This window comes from Oncorhynchus tshawytscha, linkage group LG31, assembly GCF_018296145.1.
Source record: "Oncorhynchus tshawytscha isolate Ot180627B linkage group LG31, Otsh_v2.0, whole genome shotgun sequence".
Classification (NCBI taxonomy): domain Eukaryota; kingdom Metazoa; phylum Chordata; class Actinopteri; order Salmoniformes; family Salmonidae; genus Oncorhynchus; species Oncorhynchus tshawytscha.
This window is the reverse complement of record NC_056459.1, coordinates 12,021,939-12,038,825: the sequence shown is the minus strand read 5'-3', so window position 1 is coordinate 12,038,825 and position 16,887 is coordinate 12,021,939. Positions and strand designations below refer to the sequence as shown.

At 43.5% G+C, this 16,887-nt stretch overlaps 1 protein-coding gene across 5 annotated transcripts in view; it reads right to left on the bottom strand.

Annotated features, from left to right (window-relative positions):
• LOC112229706 (A-kinase anchor protein 9) overlaps positions 1 to 16,887 on the bottom strand; it is a 133,562-nt gene that overhangs the window by 28,752 nt on the left and 87,923 nt on the right. For all 5 annotated transcript variants that reach the window (XM_042310054.1, XM_042310056.1, XM_024395693.2 and 2 more), the window contains one exon: positions 10,736 to 10,898. In XM_042310054.1, the coding sequence (XP_042165988.1) occupies positions 10,736 to 10,898 (163 nt within the window). The remainder of the gene's footprint in view (positions 1 to 10,735; positions 10,899 to 16,887) is intronic.

Sequence of the window (16,887 nt, the reverse complement as noted above, 5' to 3'; positions counted from 1 at the left end):
TTCAGACCCTTTGCTATGAGACTCGAAATTAAGTTCAGGTGCATCCTCTTTCCATTGATCACCCTTGAGATGTTTCTACAACTTTATTGGAGTCCACCGGTGGTAAATGCAATTGATTGGACATGATTTGGAAATGCACACCTGTCTATATAAGGTACCACAGTTGACAGTGCAAGTCAGAACCAAGCCATGAGGTCGAAGGAATTGTCCGTAGAGCTCTGAGACAGGCTCAGATTTAGGCAAGGGTACCAAAACATTTCTGCAGCATTGAAGGTCACCAAGAACACAGTGGCCTCCATTATTCTTAAATGGAAGAAGTTTGGAACCACCAAGACTCTTCCTACAGCTGGCCGCCTGGCCAAACTGAGCAATTTTGGGGGAGAAGGGCCTTTGTCAGGGAGGTGACCAAGAACCCGATGATCCTCTGAAAGAGCTCTAGAGTTCCTCTGTTGAGATGGGAGAACCTTCCAGAAGGACAACCATCTCTGCAGCACTCCACCAATCAGGCCTTTATGGTAAGAGTGGCCAGGCGGAAGCCACTCCTCAGTAAAAAGGCACATGACAGCCTGCTTGGAGTTTGCCAAAAGGCACCTAAATACTCTCAGACCATGAGAAACAAGATTCTCTGGTCTGACGTAACCAAGATTGAACTATTTGGCCTGAATGCCAAGCGCCACGTCTGGAGGAAACCTGGCCCCATCCGTATGGTGAAGCATGGTGGTGGCAGAATCATGGTGTGGGGATGTTTTTTCAGCGGCAGGGACTGGTAGACTAGTCAGGATCAAGGGAAAGATGGAGATCTTTGATGAAAACCTGCTCCAGAGCTCTTAGGACCTCAGACTGGGGCGAAGGTTCACCTTCCAACAAGACAACGACCCTAAGTACACAGCCAAGACAACGCAGGAGTGGCTTCGGGACAAGTCTCTGAATGTCCTTGAGCGGCACAGCTGGAGCCCGGACTTAAACCTGATCGAATATCGCTGGAAACACCTAAAAATAGCTGTGCAGCAACACTCCCCATCCAACCTGACAGAGCAAATACAGGTGTGCCAAGCTTGTAGCGTCATACCCAAGAAGACTTTAGGCTGTAATCGCTGCCAAAGGTGCTTCAACAAAGTAATGAGTAAAGGGTTTGAATACTTAAGTAAATGTAATATTTGTTTTTTTTATTTTGAATACATTAAAAACATGTTTTTTTGCTTTGTCATTATGGGGTATTGTGTGTAGATTGATGAGGAAAAACATATATTTAATCAAATTTAAAATAAGCCTGTAATGTAACAAAATGTGGAAAAAGTCAACGGTCTGAATACTTTCCGAAGGCACTGTTTGTGCACAACACTATACAAATATGCTACATCCAAAAAGCACTCGCATGTAACACCCACCCACTCCTCCCCAAGGCGCACACGAACACAAAAATATTCAGACAAACAAACACAGGCAGAATGTAAAACCAATTTAGCTAGACAGAGTGTAGTCTAGAGGGCTTAGCTGCCAACAAATGCAATGAAATATTCTATTATTAAACATCTTGTTACCGGTCACTAGGCAAATGCACTACTGGCATGTAATTCAGCTGATGATAAATCTGTTTGGAAGACGTGAGTGCATACTAGCAATGTTACCAAAGATCTGATAGAGATTCCTTACAAAATCATATCTAGTACTAGTATGTAGTAGCTATACTAAATAGGTGAGGCGAATATGTTCTTCCAAGAACATTGTTGTGTTGATGAGTTACATAAGGTTGCGGTGCTCCAACTGATCTCTTTGTTTACTGTAAACACAAATCGTTTGAATGGGTGGCTCGACCCTTCTGTCTTCATTTATTCTGTTAGTATTACAAAAGTATACGAACCCACGTAGAAGTAACACATTTATCACAACTAAGGAATGCATCTTAGTTACATTCCCAACATTTAATCATTTACGGTGGATTAGACCACTCCAAGAAAGCCTTCTACATAAAAATGACAACTCATATATGGGCCATCCTTTAAGATTTCAATGCTGTCACTAACGAGGTTTCCATCCAACCTTTTAAGTGAGTAAAGTACGTCAGTTAAAAAAAAACATCACGACAGGCCTGATGGAAACAGCTAATTTGTCCGTAAACTTTCCAAATGTTCACAAAACAAAATACACAATAACATTTTTTGATTTAACCTTTATTTATCCAGGCGAGTCAATTAAGAACAAATTCTTATTTACAATGACATACTGGCCAATGTGGGATCTTTGTGTCTGTAAAATTAATTATGCAAGAAATGGCGGTGGAAACGATACAAGTCTGTGAATAAGAATGTCCTTCTACCCTATGTGTGAGTCATGAAAAAAAGCAAATGTAGAGGCAGAAACACTTAAAGTACTCTCCTTATCTTATTTGTCCAGCTACATTTGGCTGCGTGTATTTACTCTATTTAAAAAAAAACTGCAAGTCGCATTTCAGAAACGTACGCAGATGAAGACATATCCCAAACTTCAACAATGCTGGTGAACATTTCAAAGGTTAGCATTATCACCAAACATCAAGCAGCAGTTGGGAGATGACTTTATGAAAGCAAATATTTTTCATACTTCAGAATCCTATCACATTTGACATATATACAGTTGAAGTCGGAAGTTTACATACATCTTAGCCAAATACATTTAAACTCAGTTTCACAATTCCTGACATTTAATCCTAGTAAGAATTCCCTGTTTTAGGTCAGTTAGGATCACCGCTTTATTTTAAGAATGTGAAATGTCAGAATAATAGTACAGAGAATGATTTATTTCAGCTTTTATTTTTCACATCACATTGCCAGTTGGTCAGAAGTTTACATACACTCAATTAGTATTTGGTAGATTGCCTTTAAATTGTTTAACTTGGTTCAAACGTTTCAGGTAGCCTTCCACAAGCTTCCCACAATAAATTGGGTGAATTCTGGCCCATTCCATCAGACAGAGCTGGTGTAACGGAGTCAGGTTTCTAAGCTGGTGTAACTGAGTCAGGTATCTAGGCCTCCTTGCTCGCACACGCATTTTCAGTTCTGTCCACAAATTTTCTATAGGATTGAGGTCAGGGCTTTGTGATGGCCACTCCAATACCTGACTTTGTTGTCCTTAAGCCATTTTGCCACAACTTTGGAAGTATGCTTGGGGTCATTGTCCATTTGGAAGACCCCTTTGCGACCAAGCTTTAACTTCCTAACTGATGTCTTGAGATGTTGCTTCAATATATCCACATACTTTCCCTACCTCATGATGCCATCTATGGTGTTTAGTGCACCAGTCCCTCCTGCAGCAAAACATCCCCACAACATGATGCTGCCACCCCATGCTTCATGGTTGGGATGGTGTTCTTCGGCTCACACGCCTCCCCCTTTTCCTCCAAACATAACGATGGTCATTATGGCCAAACAGTTCCATTTTTGTTTTATCAGACCAGAGGACATATCTCTAAAAAGGACGAGCTTAGGACCCATGTGCAGTTGCAAACCGTAGTCTGGCATTTTTATGGCGGTTCTGGAGCAGTGGCTTCTTCCTTGTTGAGCAGCCTTTCATGTTATGTTGATATAGGTCATTGCTAAACATCCATTTTCAGGTCTAGCCATACATTTTAGAGTTGATTTAAATCAAAACTCACTCGCCCACTCAGGAACATTCAAAGTCTTCTTGGTAAGCAACTCCAGTGTAGAATTGGCCTTGTGTTCTAGGATATTGTCTTGGTGAAAGGTGAATTCATCTCCCAGTGTCCGTTGGAAAGCAGACTGATCCAGGTTTGCCTCTAGTTTCTTTTTTATCCTGAGAAGCTCCACAGTCCCCCTGATGCAGCCACCACTATACTTGAAACTATGGAAAGTGGTACTCAGTAATGTGTTGTATTGGATTTGCCCCAAGCATAACACTTTGTATTCTTTTGCGGTATTACTTTAGTGCCTTGTTGCAAATAGGATGCATGTTTTGGCATATTTTATTCTGTACAGGCTTCCTTCTTTTCACTCTGTCAATTATGTTAGTATTGTAGAGCAACTACAACGTTGTTGATACATCCTCATTTTTCTCCCATCACAGCCATTACACTCTGTAACTGTTTTAAAGTCACCATTGGCCTCATGGTGAAATTCCTGAGGTTTCCTTCCTCTCTGGCAACTGAGCTGGGAAGGAAACCTGTATCTTTGTTGTGACTGGGTGTATTGATACACCATCCAAAGTGAAATTAATAACTTCACCATGCTCAAAGGGATATTCAATGTCTGCTTTTTTTAAAAAACACATCAACCAATAGGTAACCTTCTTTGCGAGGCATTGGAAAACCTCCCCAGTCTTTGTGGTTGAATCTGTGTTTGAAATTAATTGCTTGACATAGGAACCTTACAGATAATTGCATGTGTGGGGTACAGAGATGAGGTAGTCATTCAGAAATCATGTTAACTTCTTGGATATAGGGGGCGCTCTTAATTTATGGATAAGAAAACGTTCCCGTTTTAAACAAGATATTTTGTCGCGAAAAGATGCTCGACTATGCATATAATTGACAGCTTTGGAAAGAAAACACTGACGTTTCCAAAACTGCAAAGATATTGTCTGTGAGTGCCACAGAACTAATGCTACAGGCGAAACCAAGATGAAATTTCATACAGGAAGTGCCCCAGATTTTGAATGTGCTGTGTTCCAATGTCAAATCAAATCAAAATCAAATCAAATTTTATTTGTCACATACACATGGTTAGCAGATGTTAATGCGAGTGTAGCGAAATGCTTGTGCTTCTAGTTCCGACAGTGCAGTAATAACCAACAAGTAATCTAACTAACAATTCCAAAACTACTGTCTTATACACAGTGTAAGGGGATAAAGAATATGTACATAAGGATATATGAATGAGTGATGGTACAGAGCAGCATAGGCAAGATACAGTAGATGGTATCGAGTACAGTATATACATATGAGATGAGTATGTAAACAAAGTGGCATAGTTAAAGTGGCTAGTGATACATGTATTACATAAGGATGCAGTCGATGATATAGTGTACAGTATATACATATGCATATGAGATGAATAATGTAGGGTAAGTAACATTATATAAGGTAGCATTGTTTAAAGTGGCTAGTGATATATTTACATCATTTCCCATCAATTCCCATTATTAAAGTGGCTGGAGTTGAGTCAGTGTCAGTGTGTTGGCAGCAGCCACTCAATGTTAGTGGTGGCTGTTTAACAGTCTGATGGCCTTGAGATAGAAGCTGTTTTCCAGTCTCTAGGTCCCAGCTTTGATGCACCTGTACTGACCTCGCCTTCTGGATGATAGCGGGGTGAACAGGCAGTGGCTCGGGTGGTTGATGTCCTTGATGATCTTTATGGCCTTCCTGTAACATCGGGTGGTGTAGGTGTCCTGGAGGGCAGGTAGTTTGCCCCCGGTGATGCGTTGTGCAGACCTCACTACCCTCTGGAGAGCCTTACGGTTGAGGGCGGAGCAGTTGCCGTACCAGGCGGTGATACAGCCCGCCAGGATGCTCTCGATTGTGCATCTGTAGAAGTTTGTGAGTGCTTTTGGTGACAAGCCGAATTTCTTCAGCCTCCTGAGGTTGAAGAGGCGCTGCTGCGCCTTCTTCACGATGCTGTCTGTGTGAGTGGACCAATTCAGTTTGTCTATGATGTGTATGCCGAGGAACTTAAAACTTGCTACCCTCTCCACTACTGTTCCATCGATGTGGATAGGGGGGTGTTCCCTCTGCTGTTTCCTGAAGTCCACAATCATCTCCTTAGTTTTGTTGATGTTGAGTGTGAGGTTATTTTCCTGACACCACACTCCGAGGGCCCTCACCTCCTCCCTGTAGGCCGTCTCGTCGTTGTTGGTAATCAAGCCTACCACTGTTGTGTCGTCCGCAAACTTGATGATTGAGTTGGAGGCGTGCGTGGCCACGCAGTCGTGGGTGAACAGGGAGTACAGGAGAGGGCTCAGAACGCACCCTTGTGGGGCCCCAGTGTTGAGGATCAGCGGGGAGGAGATGTTGTTGCCTACCCTCACCACCTGGGGGTGGCCCGTCAGGAAGTCCAGTACCCAGTTGCACAGGGCGGGGTCGAGACCCAGGGTCTCGAGCTTGATGACGAGCTTGGAGGGTACTATGGTGTTGAATGCCGAGCTGTAGTCGATGAACAGCATTCTCACATAGGTATTCCTCTTGTCCAGATGGGTTAGGGCAGTGTGCAGTGTGGTTGAGATTGCATCGTCTGTGGACCTATTTGGGCGGTAAGCAAATTGGAGTGGGTCTAGGGTGTCAGGTAGGGTGGAGGTGATATGGTCCTTGACTAGTCTCTCAAAGCACTTCATGATGACGGAAGTGAGTGCTACGGGGAGGTAGTCGTTTAGCTCAGTTACCTTAGCTTTCTTGGGAACAGGAACAATGGTGGCCCTCTTGAAGCATGTGGGAACAGCAGACTGGTATAGGGATTGATTGAATATGTCCGTAAACACACCGGCCAGCTGGTCTGCGCATGCTCTGAGGGCGCGGCTGGGGATGCCGTCTGGGCCTGCAGCCTTGCGAGGGTTAACACGTTTAAATGTCTTACTCACCTCGGCTGCAGTGAAGGAGAGACCGCATGTTTTCGTTGCAGGCCGTGTCAGTGGCACTGTATTGTCCTCAAAGCGGGCAAAAAGTTAGTCTGCCTGGGAGCAAGACATCCTGGTCCGTGACTGGGCTGGATTTCTTCCTGTAGTCCGTGATTGACTGTAGACCCTGCCACATGCCTCTTGTGTCTGAGCCGTTGAATTGAGATTCTACTTTGTCTCTGTACTGACGCTTAGCTTGTTTGATAGCCTTGCGGAGGGAATAGCTGCACTGTTTGTATTCGGTCATGTTACCAGACACCTTGCCCTGATTAAAAGCAGTGGTTCGCGCTTTCAGTTTCACGCGAATGCTGCCATCAATCCACGGTTTCTGGTTAGGGAATGTTTTAATCGTTGCTATGGGAACGACATCTTCAACGCACGTTCTAATGAACTCGCACACCGAATCAGCGTATTCGTCAATATTGTTATCTGACGCAATACGAAACATCTCCCAGTCCACAAGATGGAAGCAGTCTTGGAGTGTGGAGTCAGCTTGGTCAGACCAGCGTTGGACAGACCTCAGCGTGGGAGCCTCTTGTTTTAGTTTCTGTCTGTAGGCAGGGATCAACAAAATGGAGTCGTGGTCAGCTTTTCCGAAAGGGGGGCGGGGCAGGGCCTTATATGCGTCACGGAAGTTAGAGTAACAATGATCCAAGGTCTTTCCACCCCTGGTTGCGCAATCGATATGCTGATAAAATTTAGGGAGTCTTGTTTTCAGATTAGCCTTGTTAAAATCCCCGGCTACAATGAATGCAGCCTCCGGATATATGGTTTCCAGTTTGCAGAGAGTTAAATAAAGTTCGTTCAGAGCCATCGATGTGTCTGCTTGGGGGGGGGATATATACGGCTGTGATTATAATCGAAGAGAATTCTCTTGGTAGATAATGCGGTCTACATTTGATTGTGAGGAATTCTAAATCAGGTGAACAGAAGGATTTGAGTTCCTGTATGTTTCTTTCATCACACCATGTCACGTTAGCCATAAGGCATACGCCCCCGCCCCTCTTCTTACCAGAAAGATGTTTGTTTCTGTCCGCGCGATGCGTGGAGAAACCCGCTGGCTGCACCACCTCGGATAGCGTCTCTCCAGTGAGCCATGTTTCCGTGAAGCAAAGAACGTTACAGTCTCTGATGTCCCTCTGGAATGCTACCCTTGCTCGGATTTCATCAACCTTGTTGTCAAGAGACTGGACATTGGCAAGAAGAATGCTAGGGAGTGGTGCACGATGTGCCCATCTCCGGAGTCTGACCAGAAGACCGCCTCGTTTCCCTCTTTTTCGGAGTCGTTTTTTTGGGTCGCTGCATGGAATCCACTCCGTTGTCCTGTTTGTAAGGCAGAACACAGGATCCGCGTCGCGAAAAACATATTCTTGGTCGTACTGATGGTGAGTTGACGCTGATCTTATATTCAGTAGTTCTTCTCGACTGTATGTAATGAAACCTAAGATGACCTGGGGAACTAATGTAAGAAATAACACGTAAAAAAACAAAAAACTGCATAGTTTCCTAGGAACGCGAAGCGAGGCGGCCATCTCTGTCGGCGCCGGAAGTAACTCCTTATATGGCTGTGTATGGGTCACGAATGAGCTTAGACTTTCTGTCGTTTCCCCAAGGTGTCGACAGCATTGTGACGTATTTGTAGGCAAATCATTGGAAGATTGACCTTAAGAGACTACATCTACCAGGTGGCCGCTTGGTGTCCTCCGTTGCAATTATTGCGTAATCTCCAGCTGCGTGTATTTTTCGTTTGCTTCGAGGAGAAACACAGCTGCCACGAATGATTTATCATCGAATAGAAATGTGAAAACCACCTTGAGGATTGATTCTAAACAACGTTTGCCATGTTTCTGTCGATATTATGGAGTTAATTTGGTAAAACGTTCAGCGTTGTAGAGACTGCATTTTCAGAAATTTTTCTTAGCCAAACGTGATGAACAAAACGGAGCGATTTCTCCTACACAAGTAATCTTTTTGGAAAAACTGAACATTTGCTATCTAACAGAGTCTCCTCATTGAAAACATCCAAAGTTCTTCAAAGGTAAATGATTTTATTTGAATGCTTTTCTTGTTTTTGTGAAAATGTTGCCTGCTGAATGCTAGGCTTAATGCTATGCTAGCTATCAATACTCTTACACAAATGCTTGTGTAGCTATGGTTGAAAAGCATATTTTGAAAATCTGAGATAACAGTGTTGTTAACAAAAGGCTAAGCTTGTGAGCCAATATATTTATTTCATTTCATTTGCGATTTTCATGAATAGTTAACGTTGCGTTATGGTAATGAGCTTGAGGCTATGATTACGCTCCCGGATACGGGATTGCTCGACGCTAGAGGTTAACCTCTCTTGGGTAGGGGGCAGTATTTTGACGTCCGGATGAAAAGCGTGCCCAAAGTAAACTGCCTGTTACTCAGGCCCAGAAGCTAGGATCTGCATATAATTGGTAGATTTGAATAGAAAACACTCTAAAACTGTTAAAATTGTGTCCGAGTATAACAGAACTGATATGGCAGGCGAAACCCAGAGGACAACCCCCCCAAAAAAAAAATAAAAATAATTCAGCCTACCACTATTTTCAATGGCTATCAATGCTATTATACGGCCAAGTCCTCCCAGATTGCAGATCCTAGGGCTTCCACTAGATGTCAACAGTCTTCAGAAAGAGTTTCAGGCTGGTTTTCAGAAAAATTTGCCAGAAATTTTAGTTTTTCTAGGTGGCTCCCATTTTGGCTGTAGTGTTTCCAAGCGCACGGAAGAGATCATTTATTTACGTATTAGGGTATCTAAGGTTTGATTATAAACGTTGACTTGTTTGGAAAAGTATATTAGTAACGTTTGGGATTCATTTTGTATGCATTTTGATGGAGGGAAACTGGGTAGATTATTGACTGAAGCGTGCCAGCTAAACTGAGTTTATATGGATATAAAGAAGGGCATTATCGAACAAAAGGACCGTTTGTGATGTAACTGGGACCTTTTGGAGTGCCAACAGAAGAAGATCAAAGGTAAGGCATTTTTTATATCGCTATTTCTGACTTTTGTGTCGCACCTGCCCGGTTGAAATGTGTTTTTCATGTGTTTGTATGCGGGGCGCTGTCCTCAGATAATCGCATGGTATGCTTTCGCCGTAAAGCTTTTTTGAAACCTGACAGCGGCTGGATTAAGCTTTCTTTTTATGTATTACACTTGTGATTTTATGAAAGTTAAATAATACTGTAGTTTGTTGTTGGCCGCTACCGTCCCACCTGCCCATAAGAAGTTAAAAACTATTATTGCACACAAAGTTGCACACAAGTGAGTCCATGTAAATTGTGTGACTTGATAAGCAAATGTATACTTATTTAAGCTTGCCATAACAAAGGGGCTGAACATTTCAGCTTTTAATTTTTTATTAATTACTACAAAATTCCAAAAAACATAATTCCACTTTGACATTGAATATTGTCTGTATGCCAGTGACAAAAAAAATCTCAAATTAATTTAAAATTCAGGCTGTAACAACAAAATGTTGAAATAGTCAAGGGGTGTGAATACTTTCTTAAGGCACTGTACATGTTACTATTAACAAGCCAATGGATGAAAATATGTCTTCATTTGCTTAACAGTGTGTGGAACTGAGCGTTGTTAGTGAATCGGGTGGGCTGTGTCACGTGTGTGAACCTGTCACGCCTCTCGTCGGTCAGCTGTTCCTGATAGGGATGTCACATCATAATCACAACCTCCAATAAGGATGTTTGGCATGGAGCATTGAATGTGCTGATGGCGCAGCATGTCACTACACTATTAAAAACATGGTAAATTGGAGCATAAATCTCTTAATACTAGATTTCAAGTGTAGTGTATGGAAATGTAATTGTTCACAAACAATTGCTAAATCTTTAATTACACACAGACACTTTCCTTTGCCATCTAAAGTACTCACACACCCTCTCTACAGTATATATTAATTTCTGTTTCACCCACAAATCCCCTAGCCATCTGACTCACCAAATCACAAAACACACACCATCCCCCACAAACAACCCCAGACACACACTTCCACTCGTCATATGGCATTCTCACTGCCCTTCAAACACACACACCCACCCACATTTAAAAACAACCCCATCCACAAACACAACCCCCCCCACCCCCACTCACCCTCAGCCCTGTGCAGCTCCAGGGCCAGCCGCTCGCGGGCACGCCCCTCCTCCACCAGCCTCTCCTGCAGATCCTCCTGCCGCCGCAGCAGATCGCCCATCTCCTGGTTGTGGCGGAAGGACTCGCGCATCAGCTCCGTCTGGGTGATGCGTGCATGTTCCAGCTGATCAGGGTTGGTAAGATGGGTGGAGAGACAAAGATAATGACTTTAGTGAGCAAAGAACCTATAAGGAAATACTGGTTGAGGTGGTGAATAATTCTGAGTTAGAAGTTCCGATACACAAAGCCTTGAAACAAGTTGGTCCACAGTGTGGCTCAGTTGGTAATAAAGCATGGCACTAGCAACACCAGGGTTGTGGATTCGATTCCTACTGTGATCACATATTCAAGAAATGTGCGCACTCAGTGCACTGAAAGTTGTTTTGGATTTTAAAAATCTGCTCAATGGAACATGTTATATTATTAAATATATCCCATGCCATGAATGAATGGGCATCTCTTCTGTCATTTAGGACATAACCTCTCATTATGGACAATATGCTGAGCCTTGTGACAGTCAGTATAATGTCATATTTATGATCACCAGTAATGGTTTCCAGTTAGTGTCTTAAGAGAAAGTAAAACAATTATAACCAATTAATCAAAGCTGTAGCCCACTTCAGGATAATGGATGATTTCACTTAGCACATAAGATACACAGAGTGAAACAGTGGGTTCACAACACACATGGCCTGTATTGTTATGCTTAAAGGAGTATCCCAATAACAACTACAGGGCAATGTACAGATGTGTGGAGATGGTTAGCTGTATACAGTTCAGCGGTAATTCTTGAGTTGTACAGTGGCACATCATGACAGTGTAAATATTCTCACTCGCTTCATGTACTAACATACTGAACCTGCATAGCTACAACTAGGCCTATTGCCTTATCATTGTGGGATAATTGCACACATGCGGTCATTTTCTATAAAGTTATGTTGGTGAAAATGCATGCCATATAAGTATTCTTATTAAAATGAGTAAACCTATGCCCCAGTTTGACACTGATCAAGGAACCAACATAAGATGTATGACATGCCATTTCAATCATAACCCTTTAACTTCGGACACAGATGAGGCACGTTTAGTAGACATTGCCCTGTGACGCATTCACAAAAGCCTTCTTTCCTGGCTGAATTATCATGGAATTGCTATTGTGCAATAAACCCCTGACTTATTAGCACCACAACTCACATGCAGTTGGTTTTACAGGGCGAGACTCCCACAACAGCAAAGGTCATACTGCAACATTATGACAACCAGGATGTAGTCACGCGACTGTGCCACTCTGAAATCTTGGAGGCATTTTTTGCTCACCTGCTCAGATGAAAGCAGAGTAGGGAGATCTAGGACTGTATACAATACTCTCACTGTGTTTTACACTGCACAAGTTGCCCAGTCAAAACTATTGCTGCCAATTAAGTTAGCAGGATAATGTATACGTGTAGACTCCCGATATAGCAGGGGGTATGTAAGTCATGAACTGTATAAAATAATGGACAAAACTGCGGTTTAGAGCATCAAGTCAGCCAAATGAAAGACACTTTCATTCAGATAAATAAGATAACTGTCCAGACGGAGTCAGATTTACTCACTAGTTATACAGTTCCATATAGGTTACATGGCAGGCCAGCAGCTGAATGGTAACTTACTGTATAGGGTGGTGTGGGGAGGGAGATCTTAGAGATCACCTTAAGGAGGTGACCATTGGTCCTGTGGTTGACGTGTGATATTTGAGTCTGTACCACCACCGCGTTTTTCTCATTGAGGACGCTCGAGAGGGGGAAAGGCCGGGGCAGGGGCACACGAGATTCCACCTCGTACACATCCTGATCTTCCCCTTCCACCCACATGGCCTGGTGGCTCGAATTCCAGTATGAGCGGTAGGAATCCATGGTGGTAGACAATTTAACTGCTTTCAATGACCTACTAGTTTATCCTTGTAGTGCTTTCCATCCTCTTCCCTCCAGTGTTCCTTTCAGCATCTACAATGCACCTGCTACCATGGATGTAGTCTTCAGCGGAGGCCCAAGAGGGAACAGCAGCGGAGAGCAGACAAGTCCCGATGACGTAGCCGGGTTCTAGGCAACAGTTTCTACGGAGCTGCCAAGCACAGAGCCTTGGGTAAACACACGAGTCGCAGTTCAGACTCAGATCCACGAGCAAGGTGTACCACAGTGAAGAGACAAAAAAGGTCCCAGGTAAATACTGGGAACTAGGTAAACCCTTGAAACAATAAAACAAAGTTTTAAGTCAGAAAATAAGAGATACCGGTAGTGCTTCTCCTCGTGTAATCCTTCCTGGGGGAGAAAGTTTGAAGTCACATCTTGCACATGTGAATCCTGAGCGCAACTGGGGAGGGATAAAATAAAGAGAAACCTAGCTTTAAGATCCTGCGCATCTCTCTCAGTCAGACTTTTCTCGCTGTCTATTTTACTCACTCTTTCAGAGCACAGCGTGACCCTGCCCCTCAGCAGTACTCACTCCCACTCCCTCGCTTGCCCTCTCCCTCCCTATGGAAGCTCATTAACAATTCCATGCCGCCACAGCAATGCAGCACCGATCCGCAGGGAAGGGAAGCCTCCCAGTCCCCCCTTAACTGCTTTACACAATGGGCAGCCAACCAAGGGTGAACTCTGAAGCCGCCAGTGGGGCTCTCGCTGCACTTCTTTCTCTTCTGTCAAACTCTCTCTCCCTCTTTCATTCTCCCTCTCATTCTTGATCTATCCCTGTAGCCTCTAACCTCTTTCTGTTGTTTGTCACCAGTTTTCTTGCTCATTCTAGCTCCATGTTCCTCACTCTTGCCCGCTCCCCGTCTCTACTAATATCCCAGCCTGACTTTCACTGTGTATCTCGGTCTCTCGAAACAGACACAAAAGAAGAGGTTGCGGTCTAAACTGTTCTCCCAGAGTGTTTTGCAGCAGGCAGGCAGTCTCTCTCGCTCTTTCACTTCCTGGATCCATTGCATTGGCAGGGTATTGTTCAGTGAAAAGGGGGAGGGAATAGTCAGCGTGGTTTCAACCCCCTGGGCTAGTTGGGCAGGTACAGCTTTGCAAATATACATTTTCCCTCTCCCTCACACCCTCATACACACACAGCCTTTTTGCAGGAGCTTGTCAAACCAGATTTATATTCCACGTCAGTGCAGATGAACTGACTTAGGCATTGTCTCCTTCGATCTTGTGAGCAAGTGAACTGTAAAAAAGTAATGGACCTACACAATCAACACGTCGGCCCAACATGTCGCTCTCAATGATCTATAATAGGAGGATTAGTGAGCAACACCTACTCCAGCAAATTATTTCCAAAGCCAACCGACAGGACACTTAACATTCCAGAGAAACTCATTACATCAAGCCTTATTCACACAACCTGGCCCTCCAGACAGGAAACAACGATCCACAATCATTAATGATCATTCACTCACAAGGAACCAATGCAGATCTAATCAATTCATTCTGGAAGGAATAACATTAAAGGGATAGTTAGGAACTGTCCCCAGAGTCATATGAACACGTGGATACAATTTGTTATGCATCTGTGTCCAGTATGAAGGAAGTTAGAGGTAGTTTCGCGAGCCAATGCTAACTAGCATGGTAGCTATTCCCATACAGTATTTAGTCAGCCACCAATTGTGCAAGTTCTCCCACTTAAAAAGATGAGGCCTGTAATTTTCATCATAGGTACACTTCAACTATGACAGACAAAATGAGAAAAAAAATATCCAGAAAATCACATTGTAGGATTTTTTATGAATTTATTTGCAAATTATAGTTGAAGTGTACTTATGAAGACAATTACAGGCCTCTCATCTTTTTAAGTGGGAGAACTTGCACAATTGGTGGCTGACTAAATACCTTTTTGCCCCACTGTATATGTCCAGTCATTGCTCTAACGCAAGTTAGCAATTGCGATAACGCTAGTTGGCAACCTCCATCAAACTGAAAGCAGCAACATAGAAATGGTATCCACAAGTTCATCTGACTCTGGAGAAGTAGATAAAGGGCCTAATTGGCAAAATCCCGAACTATCCCTTTAAATGAACCATTCGGTCTTGTGAAGGCGGAGAGCTTGATTGATTTCTGAGCTTGCCTTCCCATCACTGCGCAGTTACAGTGCCTTCAGAAAGTATTCATACCCCTTGACAAAAGGACTTTCACTTTCTTGTTCTGAAGTTAATCCAGCGTTTATTTGGCTGTATGCTTGGGGTCATTGTCCTGTTGGAACGTAAAATCTTCGTCCCAGTCTAAGGTTGTTTGTACTCTAAAGCAGGTTATCATCAAGGATTTTCCTGTATTTTGCTCCATTCACTGTTTCCTCTATCCTTACCAGTCTCCCATTTACCTGCCACTGAAAAGCATCCCCATAGCATGATGCTGCCACTACCATGCTTTACGGTAGGGATGGTGTTAGACAGGGGATGAGCAGAACATGTTTTTCCTCATAGCACTTTGCATTCAGGCCAAAGAGTTTTGTCTCACCAGAACACCATCTTTTGCCTTATGCTCTCAGTCTTACACGTTCCTTTGAGCAAATTCTGTGTGTGCTGTCATGTGCCTTTTTCTCAGGAGTGGCTTCAGTCTGACCACTCTCCCATAAAGCCCAGATTGGTGAAGTGCTATGGAGACTGTTGTCCTTCTGGCAGGTTTTCCCATCTCAGCCAAGGAACTCTGAAGTTCTGTCAGAGTGGTCACTGGGTTCTTGGTCACCTCCCTGACCAAGGTCCTTCTTGCTCAGTTTGGTCCGACAGCCAGCTCTACCCACAGTCTGGGTAGTTCCATATTTTTTCATTGATGGAGACTACTTTGCTCTTGGAATCTTTCAACACTCTAGAAATGCCAGTTACACTGTGTTTTTTCATTGTTCCCCTCTAATCATTGACTGACTTAAACGTGGGATACCAGGTGGGTGCAATTAATTATCAGGTAGAACAAAAAACCAGCAGGCTCTGAACCTCATTGGGTAAGAGTTGAATGCCCCTGGTATAGTTTCAACTGTGGGACCTTATATAGACAGGTGATTCTGAATAATGTCCAAACAATTGAATATGACATAACACATTTGGTATCATGTAGTAACCGAAAAAGTGTTAGAGTTCATTAGAGTTGCTAGCCTCAGAAATCAGCAATTAACTGCACCTCAGATTGCAGCCTAAATAAATGCGTAACAGAGTTCAAGTAACCTACACATCAACACCAACTGTTCAGAGGAGACTGCGTGAATCAGGCCTTCATTGTCGAATTGCTGCAAAGACAACACTACTAAAGGACACCAATAAGGAGAGACTTTCTTGGGCCAAGAAACACAAGCAATGGACATTAGACCGGTGGAAATCTGTCCTTTGGTCTGATGAGCCCAAATGTGAGACTTTTGGTTCCAACCACCGTGTCTTTGTGAGATGCAGAGTAGGTGAACGGATGATCTCAGCATGTGTTGTTCCCACTGTGAAGAATGGAAGTGGTGGTGTGATAGTGTGATATATTTCGAATTCAAGGCACACTTAACCAGCATGGCTACCATGCTTCATGAAGCTAACAGAGAATGCCAGTGTGAAAATGTATGGGGGTGCCACAGGGTTCAATTCTTGGACCGACTCTCTTCTCTGTATACATCAATGAGGTCGCTCTTGCTGCTGGTGAGTCTCTGATCCACCTCTATGCAGACGACACCATTCTGTATACTTCTGTCCCTTCTTTGGACACTGTGTTAACAACCCTCCAGGCAAGCTTCAATGCCATACAACTCTCCTTCCGTGGCCTCCAATTGCTCTTAAATACAAGTAAAACTAAATGCATGCTCTTCAACCGATCGCTACCTGCACCTGCCCGCCTGTCCAACATCACTACTCTGGACAGCTCTGACTTAGAATACGTGGACAACCACAAATACTTAGGTGTCTGGTTAGACTGTAAACTCTCCTTCCAGACCCATATCAAACATCTCCAATCCAAAGTTAAATCTAGAATTGGCTTCCTATTTCGCAAAAAGCATCCTTCACTCATGCTGCCAAACATACCCTTGTAAAACTGACCATCCTACCAATCCTTGACTTTGGCGATGTCATTTACAAAATAGCCTCCAATACCCTACTCAACAAATTGGTGCAGTCTATC